Genomic DNA, 17750 nt, shown 5'->3' on the forward strand with positions numbered 1-17750 from the left:
AAAAAAATTAGTAGTCGTTATACCGGTCTGGGTCGGTCCGGTCCAGGCCGGTTAACCGGTTGTACAGTAAAAACCGTTGACCGGGTTTGACCGGTCCGGTTAACCGGTTGCCCCAATGTAAACGGACCAACCTCCTTACCCTGTTAACCCAGCCCACCCGCCCCCCTTTGTACCGGTCCGGGCCGGTTCTGGTTTTAACCGGTCTGGGCCGGGCCGGTTACGGTTAAACCTGGCCCGTTAGACACCCTTAACTTTACTAGGTACCTGCTACCTATCACCTACACAAGTACCGGATAACTCTGTCTACCAAGGCTTAGACAGATGGGACGAAATAACCTAGCGTTTTTGTCTCCATTGTGATTTGAACCTAAGACCTCACGGTTCTCCAACCCACTTTATTGACCAGTACCATTAGGCTACACCCTTGGGTGCCATTTCTTGCTTAACTCTAAAGTTGACTGTAATATGTTTTACAAAAGGCATGAACTGATATCGCCCAAGCTTGGACTTGCTATCATCTTCTCAAAATCTAAGGAGTTACACTTCTAAGTCATATTTTTTAGACCTTCCAAGTAGTTAGAACACAGCATTGCATACTTTTAATAACAAAATATGGCATAGAGATTAGATTTAAAAAAGCACAATACCATTTAATTAAAAAAAAGTGTCTTTGAAGAAAGAGGGAGTAAAATCGTACTCATGAAAAGAATAGAAAAAATGACCATTAATAATATTTTATTACTTTGTCAAAAAAAAAAAAATAGAAAAGCATGACACTAAATGCCCAGGAAAATAATGCATGTATCTAGTCTAGAAAAAAATCTTGCATTAGACAATTAAAGCGGAGATCAATGAGCTACTTTTTCCCTAAGTTCCCCAGAGTCTAGAGAACTTTGAGAAAATATGGCATCTACCCCACCTTAAGGCCAACAGGTGGAGTGGTACAAAGATCATTATACCCCTTCAATTTCCCTTTTATACGATGTGGGACATCATATAATCAACACCTTCCCGCATGTGTTAATTCAATTCTAAAATTCATCCGCAAACTTCAATGCGGATTTTTTTAATGGCAATAATTACTTCAAAAAACCTAGTAAATCTAATAAGTAATGTTGAATTTTAGAATTACGTGTAGAAGTGCTTGCTAAAGGTCTGCTCTAACACCATGTGAAAGAATCTGAGCATTCAACGAAACCTTAAAACCGTTAATGGAGTAGTGCAAGATTTTATAAGCACTTTTACTTCAAATATGAAACATTATCAATTAGCTAAGGTACCTCAATAAAATTATTGTTCCTCTATTTCATAACTAATTTGCACAAATGCTTTACTCTGTAGCTCTATGGCCATGCAAACAAGTTCATCATGTGCGGCATTCTCAATTAGGTAAAGCACTACGAGCATTATTATCACATACATGTAACTGATATTATCATAAACTCTTGTCGGTGCATTTAGCTTTATGTAATCCAGGATGCCTTTCGCACAGGTTCCTGATCCACCACCTATCTCATATATCTACATCCAAAAGACAGCCAAAATGTAAAGCAAGTGAATGAATCATCAACTAAGTCAAACTTTAAGAAGAAAAACAGAGAAAATCACTATTAATAAGTTCCAATGGACAATAACAGATTGTATGCAGCTAAGAAGCTACATTCTCTAGACATTAACGAACTTACTTTCAGTGGAACAGATAGGTTTGTAGTACGCAAAATGGCTTCAGCGATCCCATGAGCATACCAAGGCTGCAGAGAATTCCATATAACATGATTGCATCTAACAAGTAAATTGGAATACAGAATAGAAACTAATAAAAAGGCAATGAAAAAAAACCCATATTGATGAATGTTCTGACTTCTGGTTACTTGAACTAAAAGTGCCTACAAAATAAAAATAAAGTTCTCTGGGGAACATAACAAATGAACGCATGACAAGAGAGTTTAAGTCCATAACTTGCTTAACAGTGAAACAAGAAGAAAGAGAGAAAAACTCTTCGGTTGTTGGCAATATACAGAGTGGCTCCTCACATTGGAGTCTAGGTCTATGTAATAAGGTAAGTAACTATTCTTTGCTTACATTGATTCGTTAGCTTTTTAGCTAATTGTTCTTATGTTTTGATAGAGTTTAATGCTCCATTTGTTGGAATAAATTGGATTATTGTGCTTTGAATGGTGTATTTTCAGGTTTTGAAGTTGTGTGAGAACTTTGGAATTGGAGAATATCAAAAATGGGCAAGAAGTCATCACTTTAGAGCTAAAATTGGAGAAAAGTTGAAAAAGACTTAGGCAGACCGTTGGACACGGTTGCTCCAACCGTTGGCACGGTTGCTCTAACCGTTGGACACGGTTCAAGAGAAGCCTGAAGAGTTGAAGAAATGAAGTTTCTAGAATTCGTTACGGTTCAGCTGCATCTCACGGCTTACCTCACGGTTGGCCCAACAGGGCAATTTTGTCCACTTTTGGGACTTAGTATATATAGCTATTTTAAGTCATTCTAGGGCATCTTTTTGGCAAGGAGACTTTGTGTAGGAGCTTTTGGGATTCTTCTTGAGGAATTTGGGTGACTTCACCATTGTTCTACACAATCTTTCTTTCCTCTTTAGCTATTATGTTTAGATTTTCATCTCTTTTTGTATTTTCCTTCTCAAAATATGTCTGGCTAAGTTTGTTAAGCTAGGATTGTGAACCCTAAGTGTGGTTATGTTTTTGGGTTATTAATATTAGTTCTATATTTGATTAAGCTTTGTGTTCTCTAATTACTCCATGCTTTATTGATTGATTTTGTGGTTGCAAACACTAAATCCATGCCTATTTTGCTTGTTCTAACTTGGAAGAGTGGAACTTAGCTTAGGTACAAGGTAATTAGCAAGGAATTAAGTGGGTTAATCACTTGATTAATGAAATCTAACTAGGAATAGTGTGAATCCTACTTGGGCTAATCAATTGTTCATCATTGAGCCTTAGTTGACTTGGAAGAGTAACTTGGGGCAAAAAACCTCTTAAGTGTTGGAAGACATTAAGTTGGTGGAATAGAAATTGAGGCCATAACACATGCTTAATTAACTAGAATTGAACATTTGTATACACAAAAACATAGCCTACACGAAGGGGAAACAATCCTAGCGCCTTTCTCTTATTTGTTACAACTATATATTTACTTGCATTCTTAGTGTTCGATAAAATTCCTAGACTAGTTTACATAGCAATTTTAGAAGTAACTTTAGATATAATTGAACAACCACTTTTTGTTTGGAGATTGCATTAAGAATCATCGAGTTTGCACGCATTTGGACACTCTAACACACACCTACTCCTTGTGGGATTCGACCCCAACCTTTGTTGGGTTTATTATTGCTAACGACCGTGCTACGCTTCATTAAGAGGTATAGGATTGGACGTCATCATACATCATTATAAGTAATTATTCCAAGAATATCCTAAGAAATAGTCTACATAATTTTCTCACATATGGTAAGCAATTACATTTAGAAGGACAAAAGAAAGTATATTACCTTAAAAAGCTCCACTGGAGTAAACCATGAAACATCACTCTGCTTGTAAATCTTATCCAAATGCTTCATGTATGCTTTCCTACCTAAAATATTCAAAAATCATATTTTCCATCTTCTAAGGACAACTTTTTTTTTATTCTACAATCATGCCACTGAAAGTATCATATTTCATATCTTTTTTTCTTATAACCATGGGTCGGGGTCAGCTTACACGCATCTCGATTAATTAAATGAGATACCTGCTACCTTCCCAACAACAGGTACCAGGTAACTCCGTCCACCAAAGCTTCAACAATAAGAAGAAAACACCTAGTATTTTCGCCTCCGCTGGGATTTGAACCTGAGACCTCAAGTTCTCAACCCACTTCATTGATGACTAAACAACACCCTTGGGTGCATCATAATATTTCATATCTCCTGCTTCCTTATTTTCAGTTTGCACACAAGTATGATGAAATGTTTTTTCAGCTAGACAAAGAAAGTATAGACTGCTATAACAGTAAAAGCCTGAGACGATGCATCCATATCTAGTACAAGCTCGGATAAAGGAGGAGTATTCTAGGATGACAAAGTGCAGAAAATAATTAAACTATGACAAATTCTCTTCATTGCACTTGAATAGTTTCGTGCTAGTCTGATAGTGTTTTGTCTTAGACTGCTAATGATTAATGTTGTGTTCGTACTATTTTTCCGTTTTCATAATATCGTGCCATTATTACTAGTTATTGCTATTGCTTTCCCATCTATTTTCTGGCTCTTACGATGCTGGTATTATCTTTCTGGTTTCTGTTGTTGTTACTGATCTATTGTCTCTTTTCGTTTTCATGAGCCGAGGATCTATCAGAAACAACCTTCTCTTCCCCTCCGAGGTAGGGGTAAGTTTTATGTACACAGTACCCTCCCCATACCCCACTTATGAGATTTTACTGGGTTGTTGTTGTTGTTGTTGTTGTTGCACTTGAATAGGGCAAAATGGATGCATAGAATTTATATAACTGACTCCAACTAATTTAGGATTAAGGTGTAGTTATTGATTGACTGCACTTCATATTAGGCAGTCATCTAGCATCTGCCTTGCATTACTAAGAACTTACATAGAATTACTACTCAATAAATCCCAATGAATTCACAAATAGATGAAAAAATAGTAAAGTAAAAGAAACACCAATTACCTTGGAGCTGATTGAACTTAATGCTTCTATCAAGCACTCCAACTGATGCCGATTTCTGGGAGAAATACCCTACATTTGGATCATACAATGCCTTGTGAATAAAATCCCTAACCTTCAAATCACCAAGAAATGAACATAAGCCAATAAATAAATAAATAAATAAAACTAAAGGGTGTGTTTGGTATGCCAGAAAAAATGTTTTCTTTAAATAATTCGTTCGCGAAATCAGAAAGAAGTGAGGATTTATATAGCCGACCCAATTTGTTTGGGACTGAGGCATAGTTGCTGTTTTTGTTGTTTAATTCCTCGACGAAATAATTTTCCACTGTTTGTTAACTTGAACACTGAAAATGTGTTTTTCTCCAAAATAAGGTCATTTCCTTTTACAAATATGAACATTTTCACTTATTAGCAGAGTTATTTTCTTTTACAAATATAGTAAGAGTAATGAAGCCATTTTCCAAAAAACAAATATTTTCCAGCATACCAAATGCACATATATATTATAAACAACAAAAGTAATAAAGAGAATTAGAGAAATTACAAGAATTGGTGTGTCCCCAACAATGTGAGTAGAGAACAAAGCTGAAGAATGCTGACCCAAAAATTTAAAAGGAATCACTGAAGATAAAATTATGTAAGTTTCAGAAAATCTTGAAGAAATTCTAATTATAAAAAGAAAATTAATAGAAAAGAATGGAAAAAATTGTTTACAGAGCTAAAGAGAGAAAAATAACCTCTGGGTTTGTAGAAGAGGGAGAATAGATTTCGTGAAGAGAACGATAGAGGTGCCATAATAATGGACGATTAAGAGGGGTTTTGAGGATCTTTCACCAGTTTTGATTTTTTTTGTTGATTTTTGAGTTTCAGGTTTGATTTGGAGGGTTTTGTTATTCTGTGGTCTTGTTCTTGAGGGTTTAAGGAATTTGTTTCTGTTTTTTATTTTTTCGGTTCAAAATATAGTGTCTAGCCGAATTTTCATAATTACATAGGAAATCATAATATATTTCATAATCAATAACATATTCTACAACATAACCATAAATAAAGAAGATATTTTTCAAGTGTGCTACCTTCCCGGTAAATAAGGAAATTGACTATGAATCATATTTAATTTATCCCTAAAAATCCTCCATTTTGTTAAATGGTGATTATGAACCAATCATCCTTCCTTGGCAACGATAGGTACTCCATTTTGATATGTTTTCGTTCTTTCAGATTCCTTCTTTATCTTGTGATATTTTTTCCCAACAAAATTAGATCTATGATTCTATTCTATTGGGAGTAAAAAGAAAAACGGCAACATAATTTATCATATACTTTTTTGTAGGGTAAAAGAAAAAAAAATAGCATTTGGGTTATACAGAATATTAATAAACTGCTACAGACCAAAAGCTTAATCGACTTATTCCATTTTTGTATGTACTCTAGTAAATAAGTAGTTAATATACCATTTGATCTACTTGAGCAGCACATGTATATAGTATACTGTATATATGTAAAATATATTACTTATATAGACTTACTAGGAAAGTTTAAAAATTAAGTATATGTATATGGTATACTGCATATATGTTAAAAATATATATGAAAGATATATTCATCGATACTAAATATATAATAATTGATATATCATTGATTAATAAGATATTAGCATACTGGTATAATATTTCTGTATTTGAGTATATTAATATATTATATTTATTTGAAATATGCAATATAGGTTTTGACATATAGTAATGGTATATCAAATATACTATAATCATATACACAACTAGAAGAGAGAGAACACGAAAAATTTTGAAAAAGAAAAAGGAGCATATATGTAGTTGGGTGAGAATCTCAGGAGAGATATATAAGGATACATTTTAGGTAAGAGAATCTCAAGAGAGAGATATTAGGAATATAAATAGTGTATGTTTTAAAATAAGTTGTATGATATGTAATTTTTTAAAATTAATTGTAACTTATTTAAATAAGTATTTAATGGGTTGTATTCTGGGTAAATCTCTCAATAAAACTTGAATTGACCATGAGCTAGTTCTGTGTGTTCAACAAACGGATTATGGGGGGTATACTTCTTGGTAAAAACTTATCCGCATCGGGTGTTTACACCAAATCGATAGATACATGACATGTGTCTTGCATATGGACTTCAATCATTTAATCAGGGTAAATTATATGCATTCTCATCTAATTAAATTAATTAACCATAGTGAATTAATATAGTTTGGTATAAACACCCGGTGTGGATAAGTATTTAGTATTTACCATACTTCTTTGTACGATTGTAACACTAGAATAAATGCAAACTTCTTTATTTCTTTGACATTTCTATTTTTTTTTTTCTGCTGTTCCGGAATGATTTCATTCTCCAAACCAAAAGTAACAAAGAGCCTATTTAACCAACAAGAGTTATGGTGGAGGCCGGAGGGATAAGTACTCCTTCATCATTAACCAGAGGTCTCGGGTTTGATCCCTGAATATGGAGTCGCCTTTGTTAGGGGGCACTTTGCCCCAATGTGGGACTTTCCGGCACAAATCCGAATTTAGTCGGGCCACAATGCGGTTATCGGGTGGGAAACCATTAAAAAACAAAGAGCCAATTTTAATCCAACAAAGCAGGCAGCTAGTCAGCTACCACTACTTCAAGTGCAAGTGGAATTAATCATCTCATCATCATTCATTCGAAACAACTATGCCACTCTGCTTTGGAAAGAACCATAAGCTTGTTGCCTAGAAATATGGGACATCGGAAAGAATGATTTGCTTAGCTAGCCAAATATAAAGATTCGTGTGAACTAATTGCTACTCTAGCAAAACTGCCACCTAGAAAGACGTTGAAAAGAATGAAGCATCAAATGAATCACAATTTTTTACGAGAAAACTGCTGAGCTGATCTAACTAGGATGTCTTTCGTGAATACATTTGTACCAGCAAATAACATGAGGACAAACACAACTTGAGCACTCATAATCCCGAAATGGCTAATGCTGTTGCCAATTTCCATCCAGCTTCCTTTATTTCGGACCTGTTATCAATCAGAAAGAAAACAAGTAACAGGAGTCAAATAGATGGATCCTAATGATGAAGAATCCCCAGAATCATATTTCTGGAGAAAATGCAGTCAGAACGCCTGAAAGAGATAACTCAAAAAGCCCGATAGAGATTAATACAGAATAAGAACAGATTGGTACTTGGACTCCTGAGTTTTCCCAGAAAAACATATTGGATGGAACTACAGGTGAAAAAACATAAGAGAATTGCACCAGATGAAGAATAAGACGACTACGTACCAGGAAGAAGAAATGGATTGTCATTACATCTGAGCACAATATGACCAGAAAATAGCATCCCAACAATGGAATTTGCACCAATTTAGTGATTGCACTAAACACACATCTGCAGTTAGCCCCACCAACAAATAAAAGTTATCCATAGTGCACCACTTGTCTCAGCAAAGACCAAGAAACTCCAAAATGCTCCTACTTTCATATTAATAGTGATTTTCTTGGTCTCCAATATTGAGTTTTGAAGCCAATATGAAATCAGCCATGAAAATATTTTCCCAGTTTGCTAATGATTCTCCACAAGGGTGATGATAAGTACAGTGGTTTTTCGTTCAGAATCATTAATGAGGAAAATATGCAAGTTTTACTTACATGACAAGTATGAATGGTATTAATAACTTGAAAATAAGCAACGCTGCCATCAGAAAAGGCTGCAAAAGAAAAATCTCATATAACACCATATACAAATGAAAGGAAAATAAAGGAAAAGGTTTTGTAAACAAGATGTTCAATTTCACTTACACTGAAAATAGTGATGAACCGATACACGGAGGAGATCTCAAAGCTTGCAATACTTGCAAAATTACCAGTTCCAAAGAATGCAATGTTGAAAAAGACCATCTAAAAAAGCAGAAATTGCATCAGAAGCGCACAATTGCGAATGACCAATTCACTCTGGTCCAACTTCCTCCCCAGGATTTGACTTTCTTAAGGGAAGTGTTATTATTTTCCATTTTTGGTCCCTTCAATTTGGGCCTGGTCAGAACCACTTCAGAACTAAAATTTTCACAAATCTTAAGACCAGTGACAAAAGTAATTTACATAAAAGGCAGTATAATGTAGAGGGAGGACTATTCCTTTTTGGATATGTATAGAGGAAGATTACTTGATTTTTTTTTTTTTGAGATAGTAACATGTAGGAAGATTAATTGATATGCTATCAATGTTCACAATAACCTCATTGACTAATTACTTTAAGTTGGTATCTTATCATTTTGTTTCAGGGGTTCGCCCTAACATGTTCGGGAGAGGAAAAAGGTTACCCCCACCCCCTACCCTCCAAAAAAAAAACAGTGCTGTCCCTATGCACCGTATTTTAAGATTTCATTTCTTCTTGATCAAGTAAAGTATAATTTTATTAATCATGGGTAAACTCCTGTTTACAAGAGGTGTACCAAAAAAGTACAGAATCTACAGAAAGATATGAGTCAGTACAAAAGACACCCAATCTTCTATACAAAGCTTTCCTTCTCTATGCATAGCAAAGTGAACCAAGTGATTTGAATGTGTCATTTTAACTTTTTGAGTTACATTACGTTGGATGCAAGTAATTTCAAGAGTTCAACTTCCAGAGAAGGTAGACATGCTTTTAGGCGAGCAAACACAATGCTAAATTTGAAATTGTGAAGTTGAAACTAAAAAACAATGAATTGTGAAGCCTCTCCAGTTGTTCCTGGCTGCAGAATTATCTGTGCTACTTAGTATGTGATGGTGATTAATTATCAATACATCGCACTGAAAACATAAGGAAATGATGCCAACAAGGAAGAAAGGAAGATGTACAGTATCCAAGGAAGATCCGATATAACTAATTGGAAATGTGCAAAGGAAAACCCTATGCCTTACCTCAAGATCTTAAACTATAAATGATGTCGCTATTTTTTTTTTTCTGCAAGTAACGTAAAACTTACAAAGGCTAATGGGATCCTCATATCAGATAACTCCAGGCACCTATTATCATGTGCAAGGTTAAAGTTACCCTCCATGGATTTGACTTGAGCTGATGATAATCTGAACTTGCTTATATGGAGATAAGCATTTTCCACCAGTATCCATGCTATAAGTGCAAGACTGAGTGCGCCATAGAAGAGAGCCTCATATCTGCAGGTTATTCAGAAGCTTCATTCAAACTCTGACTCATATATGGTATAAAAATCTAGTGTACTCCTAGCCCATGCCAAAAATGATGGAATACCCGATCGATAGAAGCAGGAAGGGAGGTGCAAAGCCAAGGAAAATGGATGTAAGTCTGGGCAAGAGCCCGGCAGCTGAAAAGAGTGGGAGTATCATCGAGAAGCCTAAAGAAGAAAGCCAAATGATAAACGCAGGGTTATCGGAATTTTCACAAAGAAAATAAAATATATGAAACTTCACTTAAGCTGAAGATCAGTGAAAGGGGAAAGGAACATTTATACTGAAAAACAAGTCAGGGAAGCATCATTCAAGAAAATTCAACATTAAAATGTATGTTATGAAACAAAAGAGCCAGAAAATGAAAGCAAGCGTAACAAAGGGCATTGCGCTATTGCAATTAGGTGATACCTTACCATAAACTAAGAGGTTTACCAAATAGTCTGCTTCAGAGAATGTTATTTATTTATGACAGGATGCAGCCTATGTTACATGGACTTCTGTTCGGGTATAACCCTTAAATTCATGTCCTACGCATTTGACATGGGGCACCATGCTGATGAAGAGTCCAGTAACATAGGAAGCAGCTGTCTGAACCTGAAGACATAGTGTTAGCAGCAGAATTCTTACAAAGTAAGTGTGGATTGCATGCCTATTATTTGAAAATTTTGTAGAAACATTAAAATCACAAAACTTAGGATTCATTGTTTAACATCCCATTGCAGGAGAAAAAAGAAAGCAAACAATTAAAGGGAAAAATGGGTGTAACAGGTTGCATTAATTGTTTTCAAAGAACATCCCAGGATATTTCTAGGTAAGACTGAGCTACATAGGCAGACAGATAAAAGCAAAAAAGACTACCAGCGATTGACCAATTCATCAGTTGGTGTAGGACTAGCAGTTCCCGCTTCTCTGTTCTATGAGATGTTGAAAGCCAAACCAGCACAGATGCTAAGCCAACCAACAGGATCTAATCCAAGTGGAAAAAAAATTCAAAAATCTATCTGGAAAGTTTAAGATAATTTTAGACAACATTGCTCATGAATGTCATGGCTGACCTGCAAGTGAAAGAGCAAGGGGAACTTGAGTTTCTTCGAGTCTGGTGCAGCGAGACTACGCCAATATATGCTATCTTTAGCATGCAGTTCCACATATCGAAGGATTATGCCAATTGCGATAATCATCAAACCACCAGCGACTCTACATACAGAAGTTCAGTACAACGAATTCAATCAACCTACTGCAAGTGGATTTGCAAGTTAAGATATCAACATGAAGTTACTTACACAAGCAGGGTATTTTCTGGAATTTGAGGGGGCAGGAGAGTAAAGGCGGACAAAAACCAACATGCTACCCATACAAAGATTGGTACTCCAGATCTCCAAGGTAAGGATCGAAACAGATAAAAAGCAACCGCAACCCCTGTAGTTAAGAAACACCAAGTATACAGCTTTCTCTCGGTGAAGCTTTTCACCTGCAAGGTAAATCACACATAATGATCAAAATATCAAAGTGCTCAGAAAAAAATTCACTGCTGCCTAAAGGAACATGCATTAGCTGTGGAGAGCCTCACCAGAAGCTCAAGAATGATCACGGAGAAAATACAAGTTGCAATGAGTTTAAGATAGTAATCATTAAGTTTCCCGCACAAGTATCTGGACAATGCCTTAAGAAATCGATATTCACTAAATATTTGTGTCCACAGAAACATTGTCATCACGACATATGCGTGATAAAGGGGAGGAGATTGTTCAACCAACAGAATAGTGCACACTACTCCCATTGACAGACCGCCTAAAAGATGTACCTGCCAAAGGAAGAATATAAGCAAGGAACAATTCAGATGAGGGAACAGTGCTTCATAAATCAAATACATAATAAATACAGTTTGTAAAGTCCATAGAAGTGAAAGTGGAAAACTGGGAAATCAGTTTGTCGGATAACAATTTTTTCTAGTATTACCGTACGACTGAATCTCCAGAATATCCATCTTCTTTTTGGTACGAAGGCACGTGTTTTAAAACACCAATTTGTAATGCCAAAATAATATAGTAATAAAGAAAAGAATGAATACACCAATAGAGGACGCTGATGATTCAATTTTTAAAGGTTTTCCCTTAAGAGAAGTCCCAGATGAGGGCTCAATTCAATAGCCGTGGAGATCAGGCAGAATAGAGACATAATATAAGCAAACATGGTCCCAAATCTGAGTGCAACCGTTATGGAACATTTTAGAAAGAGGAAACACCTGGCAAAAAGGAGAAACTTTTGCGGTGTTGAAAGAAAAAGAAAGGCAAGAGGATTCATGCCCAGAAGCCACTTGGTTATAACTACTCCTACTTTGCCCTTAGATTTCAATTATCTTTCATTAATAAGTCTAATTTTCTAAAGTTTGGTGGAGAGCCTTCCCGTCCCACTTACAATGCATAGATAAAGCGACTACGGTCTCACCTCTGAATTGGATTAAAGAAAATTAGCTGAATTTTGCACAACACATATACTTTTCACGCATAAATGCATTTATATGTCCAATTTCCTCCCCCCTTTTCCGACCGATCTATCATGCTCAAAACACCAAGCAGATAGATAATTTCTTTTAAACCTCCCCTTTTACAACCCTCCTCTATCTAAGCAAAGCATACGGAGAATACACTACGGCACGTGCGTATAGAGCAAAACAGGTACCTTAACTGTACTTCTTCTCGGATTAGGTAATTGCTCCTTGCTAAAAATATTTGCAGGTAGGGATGTATAAGATTGCAAGACATGGAGGACCACATAGATCATCCAACCAACATAGCCAAGTGTAATTACAGTCATCAGCATCAACCAATCATATGTCTGGAAATAGTGAAGTCCTTCAAGTGCCAAGCTCCTAAGATGTTCAGACAGCTTCATTGCAGTCTCGTATTCTTTGAGAGAAACCAGATGCTCGATTTGACGCAATAATGATGCATAGCTAGCCAATGGCTTGAAAGGCTTGAAGAATAATGAGGTTGACTGCTTTAACTCTAAATATTTGTCAAGGACACTCAAAAAATTAAGCTATTTCTCTTTAATGTTTTTAAAAGGTGAAAACAGGACAAGCCCCTGGCTACATTTATGAAGCAGTATGGCATGACAGCGTAAGACTAAGTTTTATCACATTTACTCTATACTGATCAAAAAATTGTAAAATTGTCTTAGTTCTAATATATGTTTTACTTCTATCAAAATTTTCTACCAGTTACTTCTATTTTGACTGACGTTAATTGTAACCAAAAATACAATTAGGAATATACACATGTATGATGAGTGATGTCAAAAAGAGAGATAAATAAGTAAAAACAACAATCGGGATAAATAAGTAAAAATACAATCTGAGTTACTAATAAAGGATACGTGACTTTCGAAGGAACTGATTGAGGATTTGCTTCGTATTGGCTAGCACAGCTTCAACTTCTTCTGCCTGGACATAAAAGTGATTGTAAGACCAGCATTCAGTCTTAATACAAAGAAGAACGCAATGGTGCCAAAAAACCAGCAAACCACTATATCTCTCCCAACCCACCACATAGTCATACCATGCAAAATAGACAGGGACATAATAGTAAAGCAACTGACCTTATTCAGATTCATGTAACGAAGTGGCAAATTGCCAACTGAATTGACAGGACATGGCAGACCAAGAAGAGTGGACTGCAATTTTAGGATCATATCAGTGTCAGACTTCAGAAGAAGTTGATATGATAGTAATGCACTTCAAACATAAGACTTTTAGAAGAGGATAAGGTAATCGACCATCAGTGGTGCAATGTCAGCTTGATTAACATCCAACCTCGTCATGCCACTGAGGCCCCATTCTGAGGGTGTTGCTGTATCATGCAGATGGTCATCAATAAAACGAGCAGCAGTATTTTCATGATGGTCACTGTGGGAAATTGGCAAGGGATGCCCAACGCCTGCTCCCCATGCCACAAGAGGTGTATCGGTGTTTGTCGGGTGTCCATCTCCATGACTCCCTGTACCAGAATTTTCTCTGAGTCATTACACTACATTACACTGTAGATGCTTAATCAGAGAATAAACCTTGTAAAAAATCCGCGGTAACTAAAGACAAACATCACTTACTAGGAAAGTGAAAAGTAATTTTCCATCATGGAAATAGTTCAACTTGTGCACACTTCTAGTCTATATAATAAATGATCATGTAAAAGCTGTTTTCTGTGCATGTTTACATGGTCAATGATCTATTTATACCCATTAAACAACAGAAAAGCAATTGACCGCAAATTCTACCTTTGTCGCTCATTCCATGATCTGCTGTAAATATATATGCAGTCTGATTATCCTTGAAGTAGCTCTGCATAAGATTGTAAACTTTTTCCGCTATCTTGTCGACCACCTTAACATTGTTTAGATAGATGGACGAAAAGGGCTTATGTGCATGACCATTGGAATCACAGCCAAGCAGGTGTAGAAAAACAACAAGCTTATCCTGTTCTAGAAGCTGCTTCAATTTTGGGTCTTGATTGGACCTATTCAAGAGGTTCTGGAATTGATCGAATGACCACTCATCCAAAAACGAAGCATCTGCATATAACCACTGTCAAATTGATAAAGCATTGATAAACTGGGATTAGGTAATGACTTGCAAGAACCGAAAAGCATCGGTGGCTGCACTACTACTATGTATTGACTGTATGAACAACAAATTTCATTTTCAATATCACATAACCATGTGACTTGCATTTATGATAAATTTAATCAAAACAGATACATTGAAGACTGTAACGCACCAGTAGCGAAATCCTCAAATTCATGTGGATACGTATTCCAAGTGCTATGTGGCAAGGCCCCACAGAATATGGGAACAATATCTGGGCTACCATAGGAAAATATATGCCGGCTTTGATTAAATACTGAATCAAACTCAACAGGATTTGCCTTCCAACCTGCAAAATTGTTGAGCTTCTTGAGTTTGAGCGGCAGTTGCCTAAACTAGTAATGACAAATTCTAAAGCACTTTAAGAAATATATATAGCAAAAGTTATACCTTTAGTCACAGCACTAGGATCTTCATAAAATCCAGCAATAATAGCAACATGTCCAGGCCTAGATTCTGTTGGAGGGCGAGCATGTGATACTCCCCATCGACCTTGTTTCCTAATAATGTTCCTCAAAAATGGTGCTCTATAACCTCCATCTGAATCCGAATCCGGCTCGAAAAACTTATCAGCCCTTAAACCATCCGCTGCAATTTATCAAAAACAATTCAATGCAAATATATAAGAATATGAGCTGAAATTAGCATTGTGCCAATTCATCGAGCAGGTTGTGTGCAACGCACCAACCAGAAGAACAAGGCGCTTAGCTGGAGCAACAAAACGAGGTGGGACAGGGTCCATGCCATGGACAATTGGGGTTTTGAAGTAAATGTCGAAGATACTGAGCATGTACACTGCATGAAGTATCACACCAAGAACTACAAGCCATTTCTCTTTTCTGCTCAGCCATTTCTGCTTGTTTCGAGCCGTGTTAATGGCGCATCTTTTACTATCTCTGTCTTCGACTCCTAAGATCCCATCGATCCTCATGACCTTCGTATCAAATCTACCACCAAATCTTCAACGTCTATTGTCTATATAACTATAAACTTCGAAACTTTTTCAAGTGTCTCGATCTATCGCGGTTCTTTTTGTTTTGTATGTTTTGGAATTGATTTTCGAAAAAGTATTTTATAGATTAGTTAAAGGCAACACTGTGTAAGAATTCTCAGTTATTAGTGTAGTGATTTGACCAATTCTGCGAAGAGTTATAGGCTCATCTTGCGGCTATATTTTGTATAGTTTATTCAAGGATGACCCAAAATATTGAGAAAGATTCAACTTTTGAATGAAGTAAAGAAGCAAACTATGATTTTCAACTATCGGTTCACTGAAAATTGTTGAATTAAATTAATACTATTAACCTTTATTGGATGGAATACTACTAATTTAAATCATAACAAACTTATGATCTAACTAACAGTTACCTAAATGAAAATTGTAACATTGATTTACCCTTGCATACCTCTTAGTAATACTAATTTAAAATTTTAAATCATGCCAAAATTAATGACCAAACTAACAGTTATCTGAATCAAAACTAACATTGATTTAAACTGGCATCCTTCCTAGTTTTGAGTAGGTGGAACTGTTTTGTTTTTGTTCTTCTTTACATATAATTCAAGAATATTAAGTTCTAATTGAGATTCAAAATATGGGAGGAACTTTGTATTTCTTCATGGTAGGTTCTCACATTATTTTCTTGAACAAAATTAGATAACTCAAACATTAACAAAGAATTGAGACCAACATTGGGAAATTACAGGGCCATGTTAGACATAAAATGCCAAATTGTGTTGAAAGACAATTTTTTGCTTCGCAAAAAAAAAATGATGTTAAGAGAAGTAAACCGTAATGGAAGAGACTTCTATTTATTTATATTTTGAGTAATGAGACTTTAGTTAGTGATGGACTGAGAGAAATCCAACATACATTGAGGAAGCAGTAATGCATGTGCATACAGTGACGAATGCAAGATTTTGCACTAGCGGTGTCAACTTGTTATCACAATCTTGGTGTCAACTTATTATCACAATTTTGAACACGGGTCTGAGGCATTGGGTTGTAAGGTTTTTTAAATTGACTAATTTTAAGATACGTGCATTGCACTTGAAAATTGCGTCTTTCAATAAAAGAATTGTCTACAGTAAGTATATAAACTATGTATGAAAACCGACCAAACAAATGTAACATGTATTTAAATGAAAAATAAGTTTAATTATATTTTAGCGCAATAAAATTTAAAATTATTAAATATTTAAAAGAATATCCGAAAAAAGAATCTTGGATACAATTAGTGTCACTTTTTTGTCTTGCGCTTACATACGATTAGTACATTGATACAACATGATTTTCTAACATTTATCATTGTAATACTTTGATTAATCTATTATAAATAAGACTTTTATTTGAAAATTATATTTTTTAAAACGTTACTTGGCACACGTTCGTTTGTCAATTTTGTTTCAGTTGTCATTGCGAGTATACCTGAAATCAATTGTACACAAGTATTTTAGTACCAACAAAGCAGTAAGATCGTAAAAATCGATCAAAATATTTAAAATTTTATTCAAAATAAAATTCAATAAAAATATTTGAATGCGTAATAAAAATTGAACAGAGTAGGTAAATTTATCTTATAGTGCATTGGCGCCACAATATGCAGTACTTAGTTTACATGGGTTAAACAACACCATATCATACTGCAAGTCTGTCCATTATTTCCGTATAGTTTATTTTTGTTTTTTTAATAATACAAAATAAAGGTTTATTTACAAATGATTAAACTTTGTCAACTTTTTAATTAACCAAAAGTTTTATGCCTATTAGGTTATACAGCAAAAGTGACGACTATGACCCGATGACCTCTTCATCATGGGAACTTCAAACAATTAATAACAATACACAAATAGTATAAATATTAAAGAAAGATAAAGCAATTAAATTATCCTAAAGTAAATTAAACTAAATAGTTATTTAGAAAAATTCAATCTCTGAAGATCAAAGATTGGAAGAAAAAAAAACTCGTAGCTGAACTTCAACAAAGATAAATAACTTTCTAAACGTAATAAACTTGTTCTCGTCTTAAAGTAATTTCACTGTTTAGCAAAATTTAAAATTGTAAGTGAGACGGAAAAATTATACACCATACCTTAAAATTAATATTCCTTAAAATTTTATGATGAAAAAATCTAAAATAGTACCATAGTATTCTATAATGACTTTTTTTTATGAGCTAAGGAGAATTGTTTACTTGAACCAACGGAAGCATAAA

At 35.2% G+C, this 17750-nt stretch overlaps 2 protein-coding genes across 2 annotated transcripts in view; both read right to left on the bottom strand.

Annotated features, from left to right (window-relative positions):
- Positions 1-5655, bottom strand: part of LOC109236406 (protein arginine methyltransferase NDUFAF7 homolog, mitochondrial-like) — a 12898-nt gene extending 7243 nt beyond the window's left edge. Inside the window, exons 1-6 of the mRNA XM_019402580.1 lie at positions 5427-5655; positions 5234-5310; positions 4690-4801; positions 3518-3600; positions 1686-1751; positions 1421-1521 (exon numbers count right to left, since the gene is read on the bottom strand). Coding sequence (XP_019258125.1) covers positions 1421-1521; positions 1686-1751; positions 3518-3600; positions 4690-4801; positions 5234-5310; positions 5427-5484 — 497 coding nt within the window. The 5' untranslated portion in view covers positions 5485-5655. The remainder of the gene's footprint in view (positions 1-1420; positions 1522-1685; positions 1752-3517; positions 3601-4689; positions 4802-5233; positions 5311-5426) is intronic.
- Positions 5656-7348: 1693 nt separating this feature from the next.
- Positions 7349-15919, bottom strand: LOC109236407 (GPI ethanolamine phosphate transferase 1). Its single transcript, XM_019402581.1, has 18 exons — positions 15220-15919; positions 14926-15123; positions 14669-14824; positions 14169-14462; positions 13671-13891; positions 13494-13568; positions 13272-13338; positions 12576-12901; positions 11464-11697; positions 11177-11364; positions 10949-11090; positions 10752-10860; positions 9955-10057; positions 9671-9860; positions 8502-8600; positions 8352-8410; positions 7986-8091; positions 7349-7720 (listed from the first exon to the last, which is right to left on the bottom strand). The coding sequence occupies exons 1-18, from the start codon at positions 15464-15466 to the stop codon at positions 7556-7558; spliced, it is 2979 nt and encodes a 992-aa protein (XP_019258126.1). The 5' UTR covers positions 15467-15919; the 3' UTR covers positions 7349-7555.
- Positions 15920-17750: the final 1831 nt, after the last annotated feature.

Source organism: Nicotiana attenuata, unplaced genomic scaffold, assembly GCF_001879085.1.
Source record: "Nicotiana attenuata strain UT unplaced genomic scaffold, NIATTr2, whole genome shotgun sequence".
NCBI lineage: Eukaryota > Viridiplantae > Streptophyta > Magnoliopsida > Solanales > Solanaceae > Nicotiana > Nicotiana attenuata.

Bases quoted from the DNA above. Each gene is read 5' to 3' on its own strand.
- LOC109236407 (XM_019402581.1), bottom strand. From the start codon at position 15,466: ATGAGGATCGATGGGATCTTAGGAGTCGAAGACAGAGATAGTAAAAGA. The intron at 11,365-11,463 runs GTGAGGCTCTCC...TTTACCTTGCAG, and splicing joins TGATCATTCTTGAGCTTCTG to GTGAAAAGCTTCACCGAGAG. The intron at 7,721-7,985 runs GTACGTAGTCGT...GATTGATAACAG, and splicing joins CAATCCATTTCTTCTTCCTG to GTCCGAAATAAAGGAAGCTG.